Below are 21,243 nucleotides of genomic sequence, written 5' to 3'. Positions count from 1 at the left end.
TTTGTTATACGAGCATGCATGATATGTAAACTCTGGTATCTGTTATTTTTAGTATTCTGTTTATATCTGGCTATGAGGGGAGTTATGTATTATGTGGAAGAAGTGTTTTGTGTGAGGCGTTAACTCGTCATTATACTGGCAGCACTGCTGTGATTATTCTGAAAAGTGTAGTAAGGACACTAAGTGGTGTGTAGGGCTGGGTAGGTGTTTTATACCCCACATGGTGTGCTGGGATGGTCGGAGCTGGTGTGTAGAGGATGGGGGTAGGATTATATTTATCTGCATCTGTACTACTCTGACACGAGACTGTATATGTTCTGTCATGTGATTAAATCTAAATTTTTGTTTCTTTTGAGTTACTCACTGAGTTATAAAAACTCACTCTTTGTTTGTCTGATAATTTTAGTAAACCCTCAGACTTAGGTGGGTCGGTGCAACGGGAGCTCGATTATGTTCACAATTCTGTAAAACTTTATTTACATAAATTTGACTTATTTAAAATTTTCAATTTGAGAGTTTTGTAATTTTTAAAATCTCTGGACATTTAGGTTTATTATGGTTTTGGATTTTGTTTTGGGTTTTGCTCGACAATTGGTAAAATGATTTTTCGAAAAACAGTTATGTTTCTGCGATCAACTATTTTTAAGAAAATAAACTTGGATTTTCAAAATATAACGTCTTAAGAACTTCTGCTGCAACTTATTTGATTTAATTTAGGAAATGTAATCAACTCTCGGTTTTAACTATTAAGTATGACACACGTTTTTCAATTAAAACGAACTTTTAAATAGCAGAGGATAACGACATTTTTCAAAAAGCAAAAGTCATATTTATAACTATTTTATGAAACATTCTAGATTCGACCATAACATTTACGCTGGGTTTGAAGTGTTATAGGTTGGGTTTTGTTTTTGAAGTTTGTTTGGATTTTGAACTTTGTGTTTTGTTTTAGCTCTTTTTGTTTTTAATAAGATGGCTCAATCTGATTTATTCAAAAAATAACAAGAGTATACTTGTCTTTTTCATTATAACAACCAAGTTTGTTGTAGATTAGATTTTTATATTTTATTTTACCCTCCATCCATAAATTATGTAGTAAATTCTTTACTAAATTAGTTTTTATGTTACAAACTCTTGCTTCAAATTTTAATGAAAGTGAATTTATTCCTTAATGAAATAAAAATCATAAAGTTTGGTTAAAATATGATTTTAATAAAATATTTATTTTTTACATAAAAATCTATTAATTATATTTTCTTAAAATAATATTTTAATAAATAAAAGTACTTTTGTAATTTTTATAAGAAGTATGATATAAACCTCACTAATTAATAATACTAATATGTAATAATTTTTAATTTGAATATTAAAAAATTAAAAAAGTTATTTAAATCTCAAATATCGTTATAGTTATATATCGACAACCTATCCCAAGTTATTTTGATAGATAATAGACTCTTTTTTTTCAATTTTTTAAGAAAAAATCTGTAAAAAAAGATGTGAGGGTAAATTACATTATTAGTCACTAAATTATGGGTAAATTTTCATTTTAGTCACTTAATTAAAAAAATACAATTTGGTCACTAAATTATTCAAAAGTGTTCATTTAAGTAACAAGTTTGTTAAAATCGATGCTATATGACTTTCTTTATTTGCACTGCTTGTACCAATCGAAAGCTCTCTTTCCCTTCTCTTCTACAGTTTATTTTTTTCATGAAACAACTTTGGATGTCATGAATATGTGAACCAAAATTCAAACAATTTTTCTCTTTGATCTCCGAAACTGATCAACATATCTACTTGGACCTAAGGTGTGTTATTCTACTCATTGATAGGTATTGATCTATTATATTGATCGTTGAATCGTTGCTTGGAACTTGTTGGTGTAACTTTGTTTAAAAAAAATTGACAGCTCAATGACTTAAATAGAAGCTTTTGAATAGTTTAGTGATTTAAAAGAAAACTTTTGAATAATTCAGTGACCATTTGTAACTGTTGTTAGTTAAGTGACCAAAACGAAAAGTTACCCCCATAATTTAGTGACTAATAGTATAGTTTAACCCATATGTAAAATCCGATGTGTGGTTCGCGCGTGTGGAAGATGTAACTATCATCTATTTCCCTTGTTACTTGTATTAAACGAAGCTTCGCTTCGTCATTGACAATGTCACGCTAATTACTTATAGGCTAAGGACAAAATCCATCCCAACTTGTTTCAGGTAAGCTTTTCTTCATCTTCCGAACTTCCAATCTTTGATGGTAATTTCCGATCTTATCTTCTCTTCACAATTATCAAAATCTGTCATTAGATCCACCAAATCTTTCTAATTTCAGTCTTTGATCTTCTTTTGGTACCCTTTCTTTAGGGGAAAAAGTAGAGAATTTTGCAGTAAAATGAAAAGGAAAAACTTGAAACTCAATACAGACAGTTTGCTTCTTCGTTTTCCCCTTTGAGATTCTATTTGAAGTTTAGTTAATCATTAGGGTTTAGTTCTTGAGTTTCGTAAGATCTGCTGAAGGAGAGGGTTTTTTTCCCCTTTCTAAGAATAGAATTTGGTTAGTATAGTGATATATTCTTTCTTGCAAATTACCTTATTTCGGCGTGAATTGGTTGTATCGAAATTTAGGAAGATTAGATCTCAGTGGATTCGTTTAGCTTCAGTTGCATTTATCATTTTTAAAGTCACTTGACCTTCACCGGAATTTGATTTCCAATTGTTTCTTCTTTTCTAGGAAAGAATCATAGTTTTGTAGTAATGTTTATAAATGCTTTGCTAAGTTAATGGGGCTCTGCAGATCTAGGTACTTCAGAATACCCTGCTGAAATGAATCAAAAGGGCTTGATTTATAGTTTTGTTGCAAAAGGAACTGTTGTTTTAGCTGAGCACACATCATATTCTGGGAACTTTAGTACCATTGCTGTTCAATGTTTACAGAAGCTGCCTTCAAATAGCAGCAAGTTCACGTATTCTTGTGACGGTCACACATTTAACTTCCTCATTGACAATGGATTTGGTACTAATTTCTCATTATTTCTTGATTTCGGTCAATTTTTTCATATCAAAATATGTGATGATGTTTGTTTCCACTTGCAGTGTTTCTAGTTGTCGCAGATGAATCAGTTGGCAGGAGTGTGCCTTTCGTTTTTCTTGAACGGGTGCTAGATGATTTTAAACAACGATATGGTGCAAGTATAAGAAATGAGGGTCCCCATCCTTTAGCTGATGATGACGATGATGATGACTTATTTGAGGACCGATTTAGCATTGCGTATAATCTTGACAGAGAATTTGGGTGCGTACATAGGTTAAATTGTTATATTTGCCTGGTTACCCTATGATGTTTATATACATGGTGGAAGCCTTACCTCTAATTCCTTGCTCTGTGTAACAGACCAAGGCTTAAGGAGCACATGCAATATTGTATGAACCATCCAGAAGAAATGAGTAAGCTCTCGAAGTTAAAAGCTCAAATCACTGAGGTGAAGGGGATTATGATGGATAACATTGAGAAGGTATGTATTTTTTTTCTTGAGAAGTGGTATGATTGTGGAAAAAATGGATGTGTCGTTCTGAAAGTAGAGATCAAGTGTCTTGTAGCAATCTTCATTTCCCTGTGGTATGCAGATTTCTGTGGCTACCATTGCACTTGTCTATACTCTAAATCTTAAACTTCTAATCTTATGTTAATCTGGATACATTTTCTTCTCTATTTTTTAATTTTTTTTCAAGATAAAGGGGTTTTGGTGGGGTTGGGGCTCTAAAATAACTATAATGAAGGATGCTAACTATCATGTTAGCTGCTGTTATGAGTATTCAAATTTTTATTATCTGCTCTTTGTACATTATTGTTTCAAATTTATATGTAGTTATAAATAAAAACCTCTTCAATGATGAAAAAGTGGAACCATAGAATTTTATGCCTCTATCCAACCAACAATGGACTTTTCAACCTTAAATTTGATTTTCAAGATTTTTATTTTATTTATTTTGTCTTTGGAGTAGTGGTCGTTATGTTTTTGGCTAGGAAATTAACAATTAAGTTCCATATTTCATTTATATCATGAGGAATTCAAGGGTGGTAGCTATAGGAGAAAACTGGAAGAAGAAAGTCTCCCCCCCCCCCAAACACATACAGTCCAATGAAAAAAAGGAAAGAAATTAAGGGTCTTATGTTGGAGGGATTGGAGAAAGGATAACATTGCTGGATTTGAGGGTTCATGAATGGACTTGAGGCTATGTGAAGAGCTGTTTGATTATCAGAAATTAGAGTCATAGGCTCGTGTTGCTTAAACCCTAATTTAGATCACTAATCCGTAAATCTTTGGTCAGAAATTTAGTCTGTAGATGCTATTTCAATACTTGTATCTGTTCACTATCATCACTTGTAATGACAGACCATATCATCCACATGGACAATCACTAAAAACGCCCTTAGGAGATTGTTTTAACTTATGTGAAGACTTCTTCAGATAACATACTAGCTCTAACTCTCCCTGAGCAACAATCTAATTGGTTTCTTCATGTAAGTTTTATCCTCAAAGTTATCATGTAGAAAGGCATTGTGTTAACGGCCAACTGAAATAGAAGCCAAGTAAATAGCTGCCAATGTAGGGTTAGTTGATCATATTTTCTTCGTATGGATGTTATTAGCCATCGAATTTCAGTTACCTCTGCTGAGTGATGATTATGCATGTAATAAGGAAAGAATGTTTCTAGCTAGTTGTGGTGTATTAATGCAACTCTGGGGCATGCAATGCTTCTCCTTATCTATAGATGCCTCAAGGCTATATTCCTTTGCGCTTGTTGCCTACAAACTGTGGTGTGATGCTTATTTATTTCCCATTTACATCAAATAAATTTGTCTTGTGGATAGAAGTTACTAATGTCTTCCAATGCAAAATCCTCTATTTGGTGTTCACTTTGTAAAACCATGGCTTAAGTTTGTTATGAAGGTTTCTGTGTTCAAAAGATTACAAAGGGCCAAAGAGCTATTCTACTAAAACAAGCTAAAGCAAGGTGTTTGGCTCTCCAAATTTTATAATTTTAGGCTAGCTTATGTTGGAAGCTCGTGTCAGCTTTTAGACAAAGCTACAGATAAAGCTTCTCCAAAAAAGTGCTAATATAGCAACAAACATTTAGAGTGTGCTTAGTTGGGTGGAAAAGTGGAGAGATGGGAGGAAGGAAAGGAAAAGTGGAAAGAAAATTAATTTTGAGTGTGCTTGGTTGGGAAGAAAAGTGAGAGGAAAGAAAATAGGAGAGATGATCATTTTCCACTCTAATGCATAAAAATCAATCCTTCCAAATGGAATGCTGAGAGGAAAGAAAATGAGAGAGATGCGTTTGTTAGTTCAATCCTTCCAATTTTCTTTCCACCCTACTGAGCAAAGCTTTAATGAGAATTTTCATGTTCTCGTTAATACTTCAACTAGTTTTATCTCCGTGCGATGCACAGGTTTATTGTATTTAATAATTAAAATATATTGAAAAAATTTTAAAGGGATTACAAATAATATAAATTAAAAAATTAAAAAATAATATATTTTAAAAAATAATTAGATTAATTCAAAAAAATAATTAGTCAAATTAAATTATTGTAACATATAGGTTTTTTATTTAATAAAAAAAGTTTCAAGGAAATTTCATTTATGTAATTGAAATTTCTTTTTTTTTTTTAAAAACTTAAGATTTCCTAAATATAAAGAAAATATATATATTCATTCCTAAATTAAATGAAGGATCATATATTGATCTTGCAGTTTCTGAGCTCTATTGTCACTATGTAGGATAATAATCCTTTCAACCTTCTGTTACTCTGGTTTTGTTAGTTAGTGGCTTGGTCAATTTATCAAGTATTTCTTGATTCAAAGCTTAGCTTAACAGTCAATATATGTGTAAGAATGATAAATCTCTTATTAGATGCAGCCTATGCAAGCAATGTTGTAGTGAGGACTTTAAAAGTACATCCAGCTCCTTGTGGTGCATTAGTTTAATGCCGTGCAGTATGGTCTCAGCCCAAACACCATGTAGTAGTATAGTACCCCAACTGAATGTCTTCTTGTGCCTTCCTATGCCATGGAATTTTTGGCAACTAGTAGTACAAATGCCTATACATAGATATGGTTTGATGGGTTAATGTAATAAGAACTAAAATTTTTCATTCCAAAAATTTCTATTTAAAGGTTCAGGACTATGTTTGAAATGAATGTTTTTCTGTGGCAAAACACCCAGTGTTCAGTTCACTAATTTCCTTGAAACTAAGGTATGGAAAATGGTGTTGCTAAAGTTATGGTATATATTGGTTTTGGTTTGTGGTTTTCTGGACAAACAAGGGAGGAGCTTGCTTGCATATTCTTAAGGATATATTAGGTATAGAAACTCGCTGTCTATCTTCGTGCTCTTGCTTATGGTTGATCTCTTGAGCCTTTTAAATATCATAAATGTTCTATGTGGCTGGATGACTCTGGATTGTCCCTTTCTTTTTGGTGGTGGTGGTCTTTTGGTTGGGGGGGGGGTCTGAATTGATAATTTCCCAATACAATGGTGTTTAATATATTTGGTCCTTCCATATAACTGTTTGATATTTCTCTGTTCTTTGCTATCAAAAGGAAAACTAATAATAGATGCTGAAGCTGATTGTGAACAAATCAATAATTAATTCAATTTTTGAGCAGGTTTTGGATCGCGGGGAGAAGATTGAACTTCTAGTGGACAAAACTGAGAACTTACAATTCCAGGTTGGTGCTATTTTCTCTTTTGATTGAACAAATCTGGAAAAGGTTCAACTATAAGTTCAATATATATATAAATGGTTTTGTATTTGTATTATTTTTATTGTAGGCTGATAGCTTCCAGAGGCAAGGGCGGCAACTGCGGCGGAGGATGTGGCTGCAGAATCTGCAAATGAAACTGATGGTAGGGGGAGCTATTCTTGTGTTGATTATCCTTTTGTGGGTTTTTGCGTGTGGAGGTTTCAAATGTTAACGTTGATAACCATTGCATTGCATTGCCTATGTTTTCTTTTATATATACAAAAAATAATAATTCTACATTTGTTTAGATGTACAAAATATAGTTATGCTCTTGACTTTGTACATGGATTGCTGTTGTTATGTAGCACTACCTTGCCGTTTAAGATATGTAATCAAAGCTTTGAATTTTATACTTTTTTGAAGTTTTCTATATGAATGTTTTTTACTTGTAATCTTTTAATTTTCAATTTTGGTAGAAATGTTTTTAACTTCAAATTTGAACTCCACTTTTTTCCCTAAACTTATTGTAAAATAATAGTCCTTGGAAAACCTACTTATTTCATTGCTTCCAAACGATCCGGATGATGAGTATAAACATAATTTAGAAATTCCAACCCTCTTCTTCAACATCTTCCTTTATTCACCGTAGTTTTATCAATATTGGAGTAATATGAGGAGAGAAAAATTTTATTTATTATATATTATAATAGTTAGATATAAAATAAAAAAATAATTACTACAAATTTAATTTTATAAATATAAGATCTTTTCAAAATGAACGATTTTTTTTTGCTAAAAATAGGTCATGAAGTAATTAAATATTACTAATTGAATTTGTTTATTACTAATTCACATACTAAAAAATATATAAAAATAATACTCCTACTAGTAGCACTAATGATGTAATTTTGTTTGTTCAAAGATACAACTCAGATGGTCAACTGTTTCTTCCTTATTTTCACATGGAGGACAACCACCAGAAGCATTTGTGTTTCTCCTTCGTGAAGTCTGATCTACTGGTAGATTGTTGTTACACACTTTCCATAGAATGATGATTAGTTGAAAAGGAAGCTTTAGTCTCCACACATTCTTCCACATAGGATTTACCTGATACACTTGTCTCTTGTTCGTCTGTTGATGCCATAGCAGCCGGTAAATTTATCTCGAACAAATATGCAGTGTTCATATTATTCATAAGTCTAATTTAGCCCGATTTATGATTTCCTCTGAGCATTGATTAGTTTTGGTTTTGAGGTAGATTTTAGTTTAGAAGGCTTTTGCTGTTATTATTGTTGTTGGAAAAAATAATATCGCATTTAAGATGTAAACAAACAAAAAAAATTGAATGTGACATATTGCAATATTTAAATCTTAGTTATGAAATTAAAATTTACATTAATAGTGTTTCAAATACTAATTCTTTGTTATTGTTAGTTTAGATAAAAGGAGCATGAAAGAAAAGGAAACCAAACTCACTACTATAGTACAAATGTTTATGGATCATTGATTAATGTTTTTTTTTTAAATATATCTTCACTTACATAACATTCAACAAAAAAAAGGTACAAAAGAGAGGAGAATGGTTGTTAAGATGGTCGGTTCACCTCATTAGAAGAGAGAGTCAGAAGTTATGGAAAATGATGGTAAAAAGAGTTTACAGGTTGAGTATAGAAAGAGTGTAACGTAAGTATTCTTGAAGAGTCTCCCCTCTCTTCAACTTTTTTGGGGGCATTTATAGGTTGGGGTCATGTGCAATATGGTGTTAACGTGTTGAACTTGTCATCTAGTCATCGTTAAAGGGATGTCTTCAATGAGATGAAGATGTCTGTGATAGGACAGATTCTGTCAGTCATTCATTTTAACTTTGATGGGATAAAGTAATTGAATTTGCGTGATGTGTTCTTAATGAAGATCAAATCATTCATTGTCCAGATATCTCCCCAAGAGGGTTAGTTCACAAGTGACCTGCTGACTTGTTGATAACAGGCTTACTGTTCAGAAGTCTTATAAGCTTGTCACATGTCTTTTTGCAAATATAATATAACAATCTAAGATAGATTAGATTAAGTTTAAATTTAGAAATTTCATTTCATTAACTAAAGTAATATTCAAAACATAAAAACATTTATTTTATATCAATATTTATATTTTTAGAATTAAATTGAATTAAAAAAATACCTTTTGGAATGAAAGTAAAAATATTTTTATTATTAAAAACTACAATGGATTTATGTCACTATTGATTTTCTCACTTTTGAATCAATGTTATTTTTAGTGATAACATATTCAAATATCTAAATTTTCTATTCAAATAACCTAAAATACTGTGAATAGTGGATCTGAATTTAGATTTTTAAATTCATTATCCATTTTACTTTTAAAATTTTTGTTTTAATTTACTTACTAATATTCAGATAATAATATTGAAATATAATAAATGAAATCAAATTTTAAAATAATTATGTGGGCTTAAATTTAAATATTACCGCTTAGAGTACGTTTAGTTCAAAATTTTATGGATTTTTTTGATTATTTGATTGGATTTTTAGTTTTTTGATTTTGGGTTTTTTTTTACATAAAATCAGTTTTATTTTATAATTTTTTAAAATTATTCAGAAAAATTCAAAATCTTTTTATAAAATCTTTTTATAAATATTTTTGAAATAAAATTTTGAATAAACAAAAAGCAACAAACAACTCTTATTATATGCTATTTATTGAAAAAAATATTTTTATTTTAAATTTTCAAGTTATTTTCTGTAACTTAAATATAAAAAATATTTTTATATCATAAAAATTTAAATTAATTATAAACCAAATAATAATAATTCAATTGTCTAATGTATTATTAAACTTTTTAACTTATATTTCATAAATCTATTAATTCCTAATATGGATTTTTCTTAAGATTTGTGAAATTGTGTTCTTTTAAATTATTTTCTTCTTCATTTTATTATTTTATAATTATTTTGTGTTCTAGAAATCTGACTTCTGATTAATGACGTGGCAGCTCAAAGACACGTCATTAATTTTTTTAAAACAAATCAATTCCAAATCCAAAACCCCTTTCTTAGAAACTTCTTATTATATTTTTAACTACGCGTAATTTGAAAGACGAGGAGAAGAAACCATCCAAGCCCCAACAAACAAAACAGCTCCTCGTTATCTCCAATTTCAAAATCAAAATCAAAATCAAAATCAAAATCCAAAGATCTAAATCTAAATCCGTCTCCTCTCCTTTCTCTTTCTTTAACCTTACAATTAAGGAAAGAAGATGAAGAGAGTCTTCGGCGTTAAGAAAGACAAGGAACCCCCGCCTTCTATCCAAGATGCTACCGATCGGGTCTATCTCTAATCTCCTTTTATCTTTTTGTTTCTTTCTTTTAAATTTTTCGTTTGATTTGTTGGTTTCTGATGTAGTATTAGGGTTTGTGTGTTTGATTAGGCTGTTTCATTTCAAATTCTTTGTGATTTCTTAAATCATATGGATTGGATTTATGTGATCAGATCAGTAAAAGAGGGGATACGGTTGATGAGAAGTTGAAGAAGCTAGATGCTGAGTTGAGTAGGTATAAAGAGCAGATAAAAAAGACAAGGCCTGGCCCTGCTCAAGAGGCTCTTAAATCTCGAGCTATGAGGGTTCTCAAGCAAAAACGAATGTACAGGCTTCTTCTCTATCAAATATTTCCTTAGTTTTATTCCATAATTATTGCTAACGCTATTTATGTTGAGTTTCTATGTATTTGATTTCTTTGAAGTATGTATTTCCTGTTACTTTGAAGTTATATATGTTATGTTGAGTGGATAATGATGGTTATTGCTTTATCTAGTAAGTGTTGTTTCATTTCTTTTTCACTATCTCTCACACTTTTGGCTTCTGTATAGGTATGAAGGGCAACGTGATATGCTTTATAACCAGACGTTCAACCTTGATCAAGTTGCTTTTGCTTCTGAGGGTCTTAAAGATGCTCAGCAAACTGTATGTGGTAGCCTTTGACATACTTTTATATTACATTTATGTATCTGACCTGTTACAAACTTGCATCAACTGATAAGGCAATTGTTTTCCTTCTGACATGATTATTGATTTGTGCTCTGTCATTGGTAATTTTCTCATCTTGTGTATGCTTTTTCTGAAGCATAAGTGTAATTGAGTTGTCATTTGTTGTTTCTATAAGATTGACATTTACTGTTTATTGCATGCTATAGTGGATTGATTGGGACTATCTTATATTTACTGTAAAACATGTGTTACTTGATAGTGCCCAAAAGGGCATAATTCGGGACAATTCAAGCTGAGCTCTTTCAGTTCCCTTATTGGAACTGGCTTCCTACCTTGTGAGAGGCAGGATAAACCGTTCCAAATTGGAGATGAATATGTGATGAATGATAATCTATATTCCAAATTGTTTATACTTAATTCTGTCATTAGTTCAAGCTAAGAGGATTATAGATGCCTCTGAACATTCTTGCGTTACTTATGTTTGAACTACTACTCGCAATTTTTAAATCATAATTATTTTTCTGTCCCAGATGACAGCCTTGAAATCTGCCAACAAGGAGCTGAAAGGAATGATGAAGACTGTGAAGATTCAAGATATAGATGTCTGTACTTTCTTTATACGTTCCATTCTCCATCTTGTATCCGTTATAATGAATTTCCACTGATATTTGTTTCTTTTTTCTTATAGAATTTGCAAGATGAGATGATGGACATGATGGATATGAGTAATGAAATTCAAGAGACCTTAGGCAGAAGCTATAATGTGCCTGATGATATTGATGAGGATGAACTCATGGGCGGTAAGCATTGACCTTATCAAAGTCCACAAGAATGGACTTTAAATTTTATATCTTGGTTGCCTTCTGTATAATTTGATTGAAGTGTTGCAAACTTCTTTTACCTGGAGGAAGTCACTGATGGAACTTGTGTTGATATCCTTTTATGTCCTGGGGGCCTGCTGTCTGCACTTATAGCTTCATTGTCTGAAAAACCTTATGGTCTGGTAGAACTGCATTTAACTTATATTTTGCAATCTGTATCTTATTATGGTCCATTTTGGATTGCAGAACTTGATGCTCTGGAAGCAGACATGGGAACTGAAGCTGATGGTGTTCCCTCTTATCTTCAACCTGATAAGGAGGAACCAGATTTGGATGCAGAGCTCAATTTGCCTACAGCTCCATCAGGAAATGCAACAGCAGCAGCTGGCAGGGCCAATTCCCAGGTAAACTTTATATACCTGCAATTTTAGTCAAGATTTGGATTAGCATCTAATACAAAGAATCAGGATATATATACTCTTTATCCCATTCTTTTTCTGCTCGATATGGTATATAAGGATTTTATTCGAACATTTAATTTTCTTTTTTCCAAATGAATTTTCCACTTCACCGGCACTAGCCCAATTTAAAAAATATGACAAAAACCTATATTGCTCTGACACATTACTTTTCTTGAAGTATCTGTGTCTGACACATATCTGGACATGAGTGTGGGGATATGATCCTCAAAGAAACTAGAATTACATGGACAACTATGTTTTTGACAAACTGTTAGATTTGGTATACATTTAATTTTCTTTTTTCCAAATGAATTTTCCACTTCACCGGCACTAGCCCAATTTAAAAATTATGACAAAAACCTATGTTGCTCGACACATTACTTTTCTTGAAGTATCTGTGTCTGACACATATCTGGACATGAGTGTGGGGATATGATCCTCAAAGAAACTAGAATTACATGGACAACTATGTTTTTGAAAAACTGTTAGATTTGGTATACATTTTATACTTCCATAGGAAGCTCGTTTCCATCAATCTCCATCTGCTTTATAACTGCTATTGATATCCTGCTTCTCGAGCTCACATAAGTTATAGAGCGATACGGGTTTTTAGGCTCCTGAAATATCTAAATCTTGATATTTGTATTTGAATTTAATCTCCCATTTATATCTTAGTATTGTTTTGTAACTTGGATGGTGAGCAGGTTGAGGATGAACTTGGTTTCCCTGCTGTTCCTCGAGCATCTGTCCGCAGTTAAAACATTTGCTAATATATATACTGTAAGATGAAGTTGGATGAAGCACGTCCTTGTAAACATATTGTGCAGAATTAACTTTCAATTACTAGTGCAATTTAATTGATTTTTAATTTTTCGGGTTGGGAGCTATATAATAAGCATAACTGATTTGACTTGGAAATTTCTGTATTCATGTTGTCATTTCATATTTATATTTACACTATATTTATAGTCTTGATTTAGTGTCACTAGAAGTGACTATATTTAAAATTATAGAATATACAACGAAACTTATATATAAGTCTCAAGGATGTCGTTCGACTCTCTGCCAACATGCCTCCACCGTATCGTCCATCGTTGCTTCCTTAGAGATAGAATCCGGCATCCAAAGCTCTGTTTGGTAGCTCGTCAGCCTAACCGTTACATGCCTGTATTGCCCCAACGTAGTCCCTTTCCAGGTAAGTAGACTTCTCTGGTCCTCAATTTTGAAATTGAGTAAAAGTAGTCTCTCACAAGAAAATCGGTGCAATTTAATTCTTATCAATTTTGGCAGTGAATAATTAAAGATAATTAATTACAATGTTAATGTCTTTTGTCAATTGTACTTAGTTTTGATTGGTATGGTAACAAATTTAACCCGAAGTTTACATATTTTATTAATTTAATCTTGATTCTAAAAAATTAAGTAACTTTAACCTCAATATTACACATTCTACAAGATTATCATGACAATAGTATAGGTCTCCTATTAATTTCTTTTAAGTTTGTACTTAAGGGCTTTGCTCTCCTAAGTTATCAATATATATTGTGAGTTTAATTTGTTTAATCATGACCAAATTGATAAAATGTGTAAATTATGATAACTAAATTTGTTATTATGCCTATCAAATTTATATAAAATTGATGAAAAAGATAAATGTTGTGATTATTGTTTTTAGTTGCTTACTTTCGAAATTGGTAGAGATTAAATTGTTTCAAATTTTAAAAAAAAAAAAAAAAAACAAATTTGCCCAATATCGAAATTCAAAAATATTGGAGAGGTCTTTTTACCTTGCTTTTCACCAAAACCCGATAAAATTTTTTGCCCATAGTAATCTAATACCATCATAAATTGTCCAATGCTTAGCTTGCTCAACACTGCTTTACCTGAACTCTGACTAAATCCAAACAGCTAGTCCCTGTGCATCTCTAGCTAATACACTTGACGAAGCCATACCAGCATTGTTCTTAAGCATGTCATACACCTGAATCCTAAAATTCCAAGGTATTAAGCCTCACCTGACGACTCGGCACAACCAGTCTATCATTTTCCCTTACGAAGAGACAACAACCTCCTCCAGAGACAAGTGCCTATTCTGAAAAATAAACATATTCCTATGCTTCCATTACGTCCGGCATACATACCAAGCAGAGTAGGCGTAGCACCTCCACTAAAATGTATATGTAAACCATTTTTGGCATTAATGTAAATCCAAGAATTTAAAACCAAGGAGAACTTAGATTGAACATGTTCGACAAGGATTCCAAATCGTACCAATCAAGCAAAATTGTAGTCCCTAAGGACATGTATAGCATCCTCAAGGGCATGTAGTCTCGGCATGCAGTTTCATCAACCAATCCCCTAGGACAGCGTTCACCATAAGGATAGCATCCTCAATGACATGACTACAAGCTCGACATGCAGTTTCATCAACTAGTCCCCTAAAACAACGTTCACTATGAGTCTCGCTTTCATTGTGAGCCAAAGAAAGGGGTGAACTCGATGTGGTCCCTTATATGACCAAGCCAATGTCTAAATCTGATCAAATGGATTCCATGTATCACCTAAGAATTATCTATGAGTGTAACACTCTACACCTGACTCGATTGTCGGATTTGAGTGTGATATTACATTACGTAATGATATTACATTATGTCGCCGAAGCAATTCAAACTATTATAGCACAAATATATTCGATTCAAACATTAAAATAATTCATATACATACATTTATACACCCATTGATTTCATTTCATCAATTTATGGGGTTATGGTAAGTTAACATTGGAGTTAGGACTCAAATCCAAACTTAAATGTCAAAGTTCAGATCTATTTCTTGAGACAAGGGTCTCCATGTCTCGAGACAAATCATAAATGATTTTGAGATTTTTAGCTTCGAAGTTAGCATACCTTAAGACACTACATGTTGTGTCTTGAGACTAGGTCTCGAGACCACCTTCTCCTATTTTTCTATTTTTGTTTCAATGTTTGAATGTCTCGAGGTAAGGGATTCCTGTTTCGAGACCTGGAGTAGCGCAAAATCTATTTAGCTTCGTTGTTCTTTTGTCTAAAGACAAAGGTCACTTGTCTCAAAACCTAGGAACAATTGTGTAACGACTCGAAAGTTAGTGGTGTTGAAAACGATGATTTCAAAACCCCATTTTCGATCATCGAGTCCATAAAGATTATTATTTAATATTTACGAGGTTAATATAAAGTTTAATTAAAGTTTAGTTCTTTAATATTGTCAATCGGAGAGTTAATTAAGGTATAAGGACTAAGTTGTAAAAGTAGTAAAAAATAATTGCTATGATTTTAAATAGCTAAAGAATAAAAATGATGATTTGAATATTTCTCTATGGCCAAACGGTGGTGGGTTTGAGTTGGAAGCCACCGAATTTGTTAATTAGGTTTAACTTAGCAAAATTAAAATTTTAATTAATTAATGAAGTTTAATTAATATAAGTATATAAGATAAATTAAAAGAAAAAAAAAACCATTCATGCTATTTCTTCCGTCTTCACGAAACAAAAAGAAAGAATAAAGGGTTTTGTCGTAAGTAATTTCAAGTCCCTTTTCTTTTTTTGTAATTTTTGTGTCTTTAAGGTTTCATAAATTTGATTTAGCTAATTCGTGTACCAATTTGTAAAATTGTTAAAATTTTTAAAAGTTTTCATTTTTTATTCTTGAAGTTTTTAGTATTAAATTGTCAGATTTTAAGCTTAGATATGAAAAAAAAATGACTAATTTATCAAGTGAAAACTATTTATTTTGAACATAGGAATTAAAGTGTAAATATTTTAAAGTTGGCATAACATTTCTGTAATTATAGATAATAGAGGGCTGTAAAAGGATGAAATTGAGATTGATTTTGAAATCAAAGCTCAAATTTGAAAGTTTTGGTAATTTCGGTTTTAGGGACTAAATTGAATAAAATGCAAAATTTTAGGGACATTTAAATAATGAAAATGAGCTGATATATGTTTATAATAAGATGAAATAAGAGGGTTGGAATTGATAAATTTAATTGAATTATTGCATAGATCGAAAATTGGACCAAACCGAAGATAATCGGGGAAACGAAAAAAATTGTTGGTTAGTCCTTAAGATTTGTTTGTTGATGTTTTGACCGAGTAAGTTCATATGATATGATTTTATATAAATTTCTATACATATTTAAATTATGAATTCTTGTATGCTTAATAGTAATTTGAATTGTTTGCAATTTGGTACAAAAGGTGAGATATGGACTAAATCGTAAAGAAAATGATAAATTAACAGATAAATTGTATATGATGAATTTCAATGTGAAATATTAATGAATTAATAGTTTATTATGACTGATCAAATCATAATGGTATGAATTTGACTAATTATCGAGATAGAGGATTAAATTGAATAGAATTGAAAATAGTGTAATTCGATGAAATTATGGAATTGATCTTGAATTGGTTTGAAATAGGATATGCTATGTGATAAAATGGTGATTTGAGATATGAATTGAATTGTTTAAATGTGAATTGAACAATATGACAAATTGAATAAAAGGTTATCCTATTAATTGTTCAGGTAGAGTTGGATATAGTTGGCATGCCACAAGATAGGTTGAGTACGGGTTACTTCGGCTATGAGTCAATGAGTATCGGGCAGATTTATACTTCGGTTATACCAATGAGGCACTAGGTGCCAAACACATTGATGAGCGTTGGGCGCAAACTATTTATTTTGGCATTATCCGATGAGGCACTTGGTGTCAAATTGGTGTGATTGATTGAATCCGTGTATCCGTTCAAGTCAAAGTCAGGTTAATAAGGATATAAAATGTAAATTGGATAAATGATATTCGAATTGAATTAATATTATGGTTTGATGATTTATATTCACATTGTGAAATATGAATATCGATAGTATGTGACGAATCAATGAATTCGATTCGAAATTCGAATAATGAAACGAAATAGTGAATGCCATTATATTGAAATTGGATGTATTGTTGATAATAGATATAAAATGATATAAAATTGATATTGAATTGAATAAATGTTGGTTATAGGTGATTGGGAATGTTGTATGCTTGATTTATTATAAGATGCGATATATGTTGATGCTCACCTTGTTGATATGTGATTGTCATGTTTAGGCAAACCCGTAAAGCTAGTATTTTACGGAATTAAGATGTAATTTGAGGTAAGTTGTTGTTTAAATACCTGTGAACTTACTAAGCATTTATAATGCTTACCCCGTTGTTTATATTTTCCTGTAGTTGGCCAACTTGTGGAACATGTCAAGCGGATTGACGGAGCTCACGCTATCCTGCTATTGAATTGATAGTCTTTTTATCGTTTAAAACTCGATTTTGTGGCATGTACATAGGTGTTATTATATGTGTTTGCCTTGGTTGCATAGTTTTTTTTTTGAACTTGGATAATGTTTGAATTATTGTATATGTTGATGTGGAATGGTTTGAAAGCATGAAAGTATATACTAAGTTTGATTAAGTGATTTTGGTATGTTCAGGTGCTTATTGAGGCGAATTGGTTAGCTGACTGGAAAATGTTAAATGGTATGATTGAATGATGAGTTGAAATGGATATATAACACGGTTAAATAGGTTGATTTAGTACAAGTTGTTTTGATATGTTTTGAATTGGTAATGGTTAAATCCATTGATAGATATGTTGTTTTGGATGACTTGATAGTAAGAAATATGGGTTTATGTGTTTTGACTAAGTGGTTGATTATGGTAGATACCTAAATAAGGCATGTTGTATGGTTGAATGGTGTTAATGAATAAATGATGAAATGATAATATATGTTTGGAATGAGTTGTGATGTATGGTTGAATAATTATGAATTCATAGGTTTAAATGACATGCTTGAGTGTCTAATTGGTGCATAATAGTTCAATGGCTATAGGATGGTAAAATAGATGTTTTTTATATGCTTTGAATTAGTTTTATGTAGGATATAAGTGTGCATTATGCATCAATTATACTAATGGTTTGGTTTGGCATGAAATAGGTACCAAATGACCTAAAATATACTAATAACAGAGTCTATGTCGAGATGAGAAACTCTCATCGTCGCAATGTCGATCGACAGTTTGTGACATCCCAACATCAAGTGGCCACACGTCACAATGTGTAAAACTGTTTGGCGGCGTCACGACGTGAAGGAGGTGACATCATGACATCGACCTTGGATTTTTAAAACTTTGCAATTTGGTCCTAATTCATGATTCGATCAACAAAAGAGCTTTCGTAAGTTTGATTAAGGCTCAGATTTGATTATGTATATTAATATCTAAGTATTTATGATATGATTGAATATTTGAATGCTTAATTTATGGTATAGTTGATTAGAATTTTTAAAAATGTTACAAAAAAGTCCCTATTTGATCTCAGGTTGACTCTAAAGCATTTGTATGCTTGTATAAGACCCAGGAAAAGAATGTTCATGTTTTTCAATGTTGCACTATTGATTGATTGCATGATTGATAAAGTGAAATGATATTTTTTACTGTGAATTTGTCAGTAGTTTCTTTGATAATGAATGTAGCACTCTATTGCTCAGACCTGGCGACCGGGTCGGGTAAGGGGTGTTACATTTAGTGATATCAGAGCTATATGTTTAGTCAATTCTCGGGCTAAATCAAGCTTGGATTTGAGTCTAGAAATACATGCCATAATAACTTGTAATAGTGTGATGTCTTTTGATCCAAATTGGCTCTGTTTTTCGTATAGATAAAGCATGTCGGCCAAATTAAATCGTGTCATATATGATAAAGTAGAAAATAATGTTTCTGTTTCCGATAAGGGAGTTGTTTATAGTGTGTCTATTTCGCAAGGGCTAAGGAATGAGGCAATATATGCCATCTTCCAAATGATAAACCAATGGCCCACCCAATTTTTGGGAGCTATCTCTTTAGCTCTGGAATCCCAAATGCAACCTTCATCCCCGATTGTGCCTCCTGTGGCACCCCATTGTCCTCAAAATCCAAATCTAGTAAATGTTAACTGATTCCCAATCAGCAAAATCTATAAGTATGGGGCAGAGGAATTCAGAAGTAAAAAGGATGACGACCAGACAAGAGATGAATATTCGTTGGAAAATAATTTGAAAGTGCTTGATGAATTGATGTGTTTTTCTAGAAAACGGTTTGAAATGTGTTGTATTGTTAGGGAAGGAAGAAACGTATTAGTGGTGGGTAACTCTGACATCAGTGACACCGAGAGACCGAGATGTGCATCTGTGTTGAATAAAGCTTGAAAAAGGACATTCAAATACTTGTGGGAGCATTAGAGCTGAAAGAATTTGTTGTACTATTTGAGTATGTAACACCCCAAACTCGCCTAAACGTTATGGCCGAATCTGGCGATGTCACATTGTAACACCCCTTACCCGTATTCGACGCCAGAATAGGGTACGAGGCATTACCAGAACACATACACTTAGAAACGTATTAAACCAAGTTATAAAATTTCATACAGATTAAAACTTTCAAATTATTGTCTTCGAATCGCTAATTAGGGCTTACAAGTCCCAATATATACTCATTCGATGCAAGCCTTATAGCTACCACCATTGTAATATATTAAATATTTAATATCTCGTAACGATTCACTAATCTATCCCATATACTTTCACACAGATTAATTCACAATTCACAAGTCTTGTCATTTCAAAGCTTATAAGACACATGTACATATCTATACTAACTCGTATGAGTCTCATACTCATTCATATGCTCAATAAATCCGTTAAATCATTTCAACATCGAAGAATCCACATTATGTCAGAAACAATACTAATAACAATCATGAATCTTTTCATATTAATTCCATGTATTATTTACTGAACTTCAATTATCATTTCATAAATAGGTAATTCACTAATACATCTTGCCATATACAATATCCAATTGGTGAAATCACTTAATTGAATTCAACTTCAACAATCACAATAAATCTATCACTTGAATATGAGTCCATGTAACACTTACCAACTTTGTCAAATTAGTGAACATCTTACGGAATTGAGTACTTATTTTCTCGATGCCATAATCCAACAATGGTCTTACACGTAATCACATAACATATACCGATGCTATAACCCAGCTATGGTCTTACACGAAATTACACATCACTTATTGCCATGGTCCATCCATGGTATTTTCCGTCAATTCGTCTTTATCACTGAACAAAAGTACTCAACCCTGCATTCTACTCAATTTGAACTTTCATTCCAATTTATCTATCTTTCTCAACAATCATAATTCAACCATGAATATATATATAGAATAATACATTATGTCATGCATAATACTAACAAATAATTGTTTGGTTTCAGCCATATGAATTTACAATTCAATTCATAATAACTAATTGAAATGAAACATTATGTCATTTCTAATTCAACATTTATCAAATATAATCAGGCATATGACCAATTTATATACAAATCATTCATATATTTTATTCTTCCTCCTCATCCTCTCCATTCCACATCCTTAATGTACATAACACTTTTATAAATAACATTTTCTATAATTTTACTATTCACTCATATGTATATTCAAAGCTGTCTATTCGAGTCAGAGTCACTAAATTATTTTTATTCAGAGTTACAGAGCTCCAAATTAAGATTTGTTAATTTTATATAAAACTAGATTCACATATCTTCTTATCATAAAATTTTCAGAATTTTTGGCTTACCCAATAAGTACAATTTATTCTTTAACGCTTCCCTTATTTCACTGCTCGACAGTTCTGACCTCTCTTCACTAAAAATTAGTTATCTCACTGTATAGAATTCGGATGGTACTTACATTTATTTCACTTGAAAGTATACTCATTCAGGGTTCTAAACATATAAATTTTAGCTCATAATTATTTTTTTACAATTTTTAACAAATTTCCAAATTCAGAATAGGGGATTCCAAACTCATTCTAATCCTGTCTCACTAAACTTAAAATATCTCAAAATATATAACTTTGTTGCTTGCTTTCTTTTATGTAAAAATAGACTCATTAAGCTTTCATTTCATATCTTATTCACTCTCTAATTCAATTTCCACTATTTTTGGTGATTTTTCAAAGTCACACAACTGTTTCTGTCCAAAACTATTTTATTGCTAATTCTACTATTCCACAATTTCACTTTTTCACTTTCGATCACTATTCAATTCAATTCCACACATATATTCATCATT

The 21,243-nt window shown here is 31.6% G+C and overlaps 2 protein-coding genes across 3 annotated transcripts; both read left to right on the top strand.

The window, feature by feature from the left end:
• The first annotated feature begins 2,065 nt into the window (after positions 1 to 2,065).
• Positions 2,066 to 7,161, top strand: LOC107904766 (vesicle-associated membrane protein 727). Of its 2 annotated transcripts, none has more exons than XM_016831248.2 (6): positions 2,066 to 2,219; positions 2,797 to 3,015; positions 3,096 to 3,294; positions 3,394 to 3,514; positions 6,674 to 6,736; positions 6,840 to 7,161. In XM_016831248.2, the coding sequence occupies exons 2-6, from the start codon at positions 2,826 to 2,828 to the stop codon at positions 6,981 to 6,983; spliced, it is 717 nt and encodes a 238-aa protein (XP_016686737.1). In that variant the 5' UTR covers positions 2,066 to 2,219; positions 2,797 to 2,825; the 3' UTR covers positions 6,984 to 7,161. The 2 variants fall into 2 exon arrangements, with proteins under 2 accessions (XP_016686737.1, XP_016686738.1); XM_016831249.2 differs by having other exon boundaries at positions 2,100 to 2,259.
• A 2,657-nt stretch (positions 7,162 to 9,818) lies between these two features.
• Positions 9,819 to 12,954, top strand: LOC107904768 (vacuolar protein sorting-associated protein 60.2). Its single transcript, XM_016831250.2, has 7 exons — positions 9,819 to 10,094; positions 10,259 to 10,410; positions 10,637 to 10,730; positions 11,285 to 11,356; positions 11,443 to 11,554; positions 11,822 to 11,979; positions 12,741 to 12,954. The coding sequence occupies exons 1-7, from the start codon at positions 10,026 to 10,028 to the stop codon at positions 12,792 to 12,794; spliced, it is 711 nt and encodes a 236-aa protein (XP_016686739.1). The 5' UTR covers positions 9,819 to 10,025; the 3' UTR covers positions 12,795 to 12,954.
• Positions 12,955 to 21,243: the final 8,289 nt, after the last annotated feature.

The sequence above is a fragment of the Gossypium hirsutum genome, chromosome D05, assembly GCF_007990345.1.
Source record: "Gossypium hirsutum isolate 1008001.06 chromosome D05, Gossypium_hirsutum_v2.1, whole genome shotgun sequence".
Taxonomy (NCBI): domain Eukaryota; kingdom Viridiplantae; phylum Streptophyta; class Magnoliopsida; order Malvales; family Malvaceae; genus Gossypium; species Gossypium hirsutum.
This window is presented reverse-complemented; position numbering and strand designations above follow the sequence as displayed.

What these genes read in the sequence shown, in the direction of transcription:
- LOC107904766 (XM_016831248.2), top strand. Translation starts at nt 2,826, where the DNA reads ATGAATCAAAAGGGCTTGATTTATAGTTTTGTTGCAAAAGGAACTGTT. An exon ending in AATCTTGACAGAGAATTTGG is followed by an intron (nt 3,295 to 3,393) that starts GTGCGTACATAG and finishes TCTGTGTAACAG; the next exon opens with ACCAAGGCTTAAGGAGCACA. An exon ending in TGATGGATAACATTGAGAAG is followed by an intron (nt 3,515 to 6,673) that starts GTATGTATTTTT and finishes ATTTTTGAGCAG; the next exon opens with GTTTTGGATCGCGGGGAGAA.
- LOC107904768 (XM_016831250.2), top strand. Translation starts at nt 10,026, where the DNA reads ATGAAGAGAGTCTTCGGCGTTAAGAAAGACAAGGAACCCCCGCCTTCT. An exon ending in GTTCTCAAGCAAAAACGAAT is followed by an intron (nt 10,411 to 10,636) that starts GTACAGGCTTCT and finishes GCTTCTGTATAG; the next exon opens with GTATGAAGGGCAACGTGATA. An exon ending in TGAGGATGAACTCATGGGCG is followed by an intron (nt 11,555 to 11,821) that starts GTAAGCATTGAC and finishes TTTGGATTGCAG; the next exon opens with AACTTGATGCTCTGGAAGCA.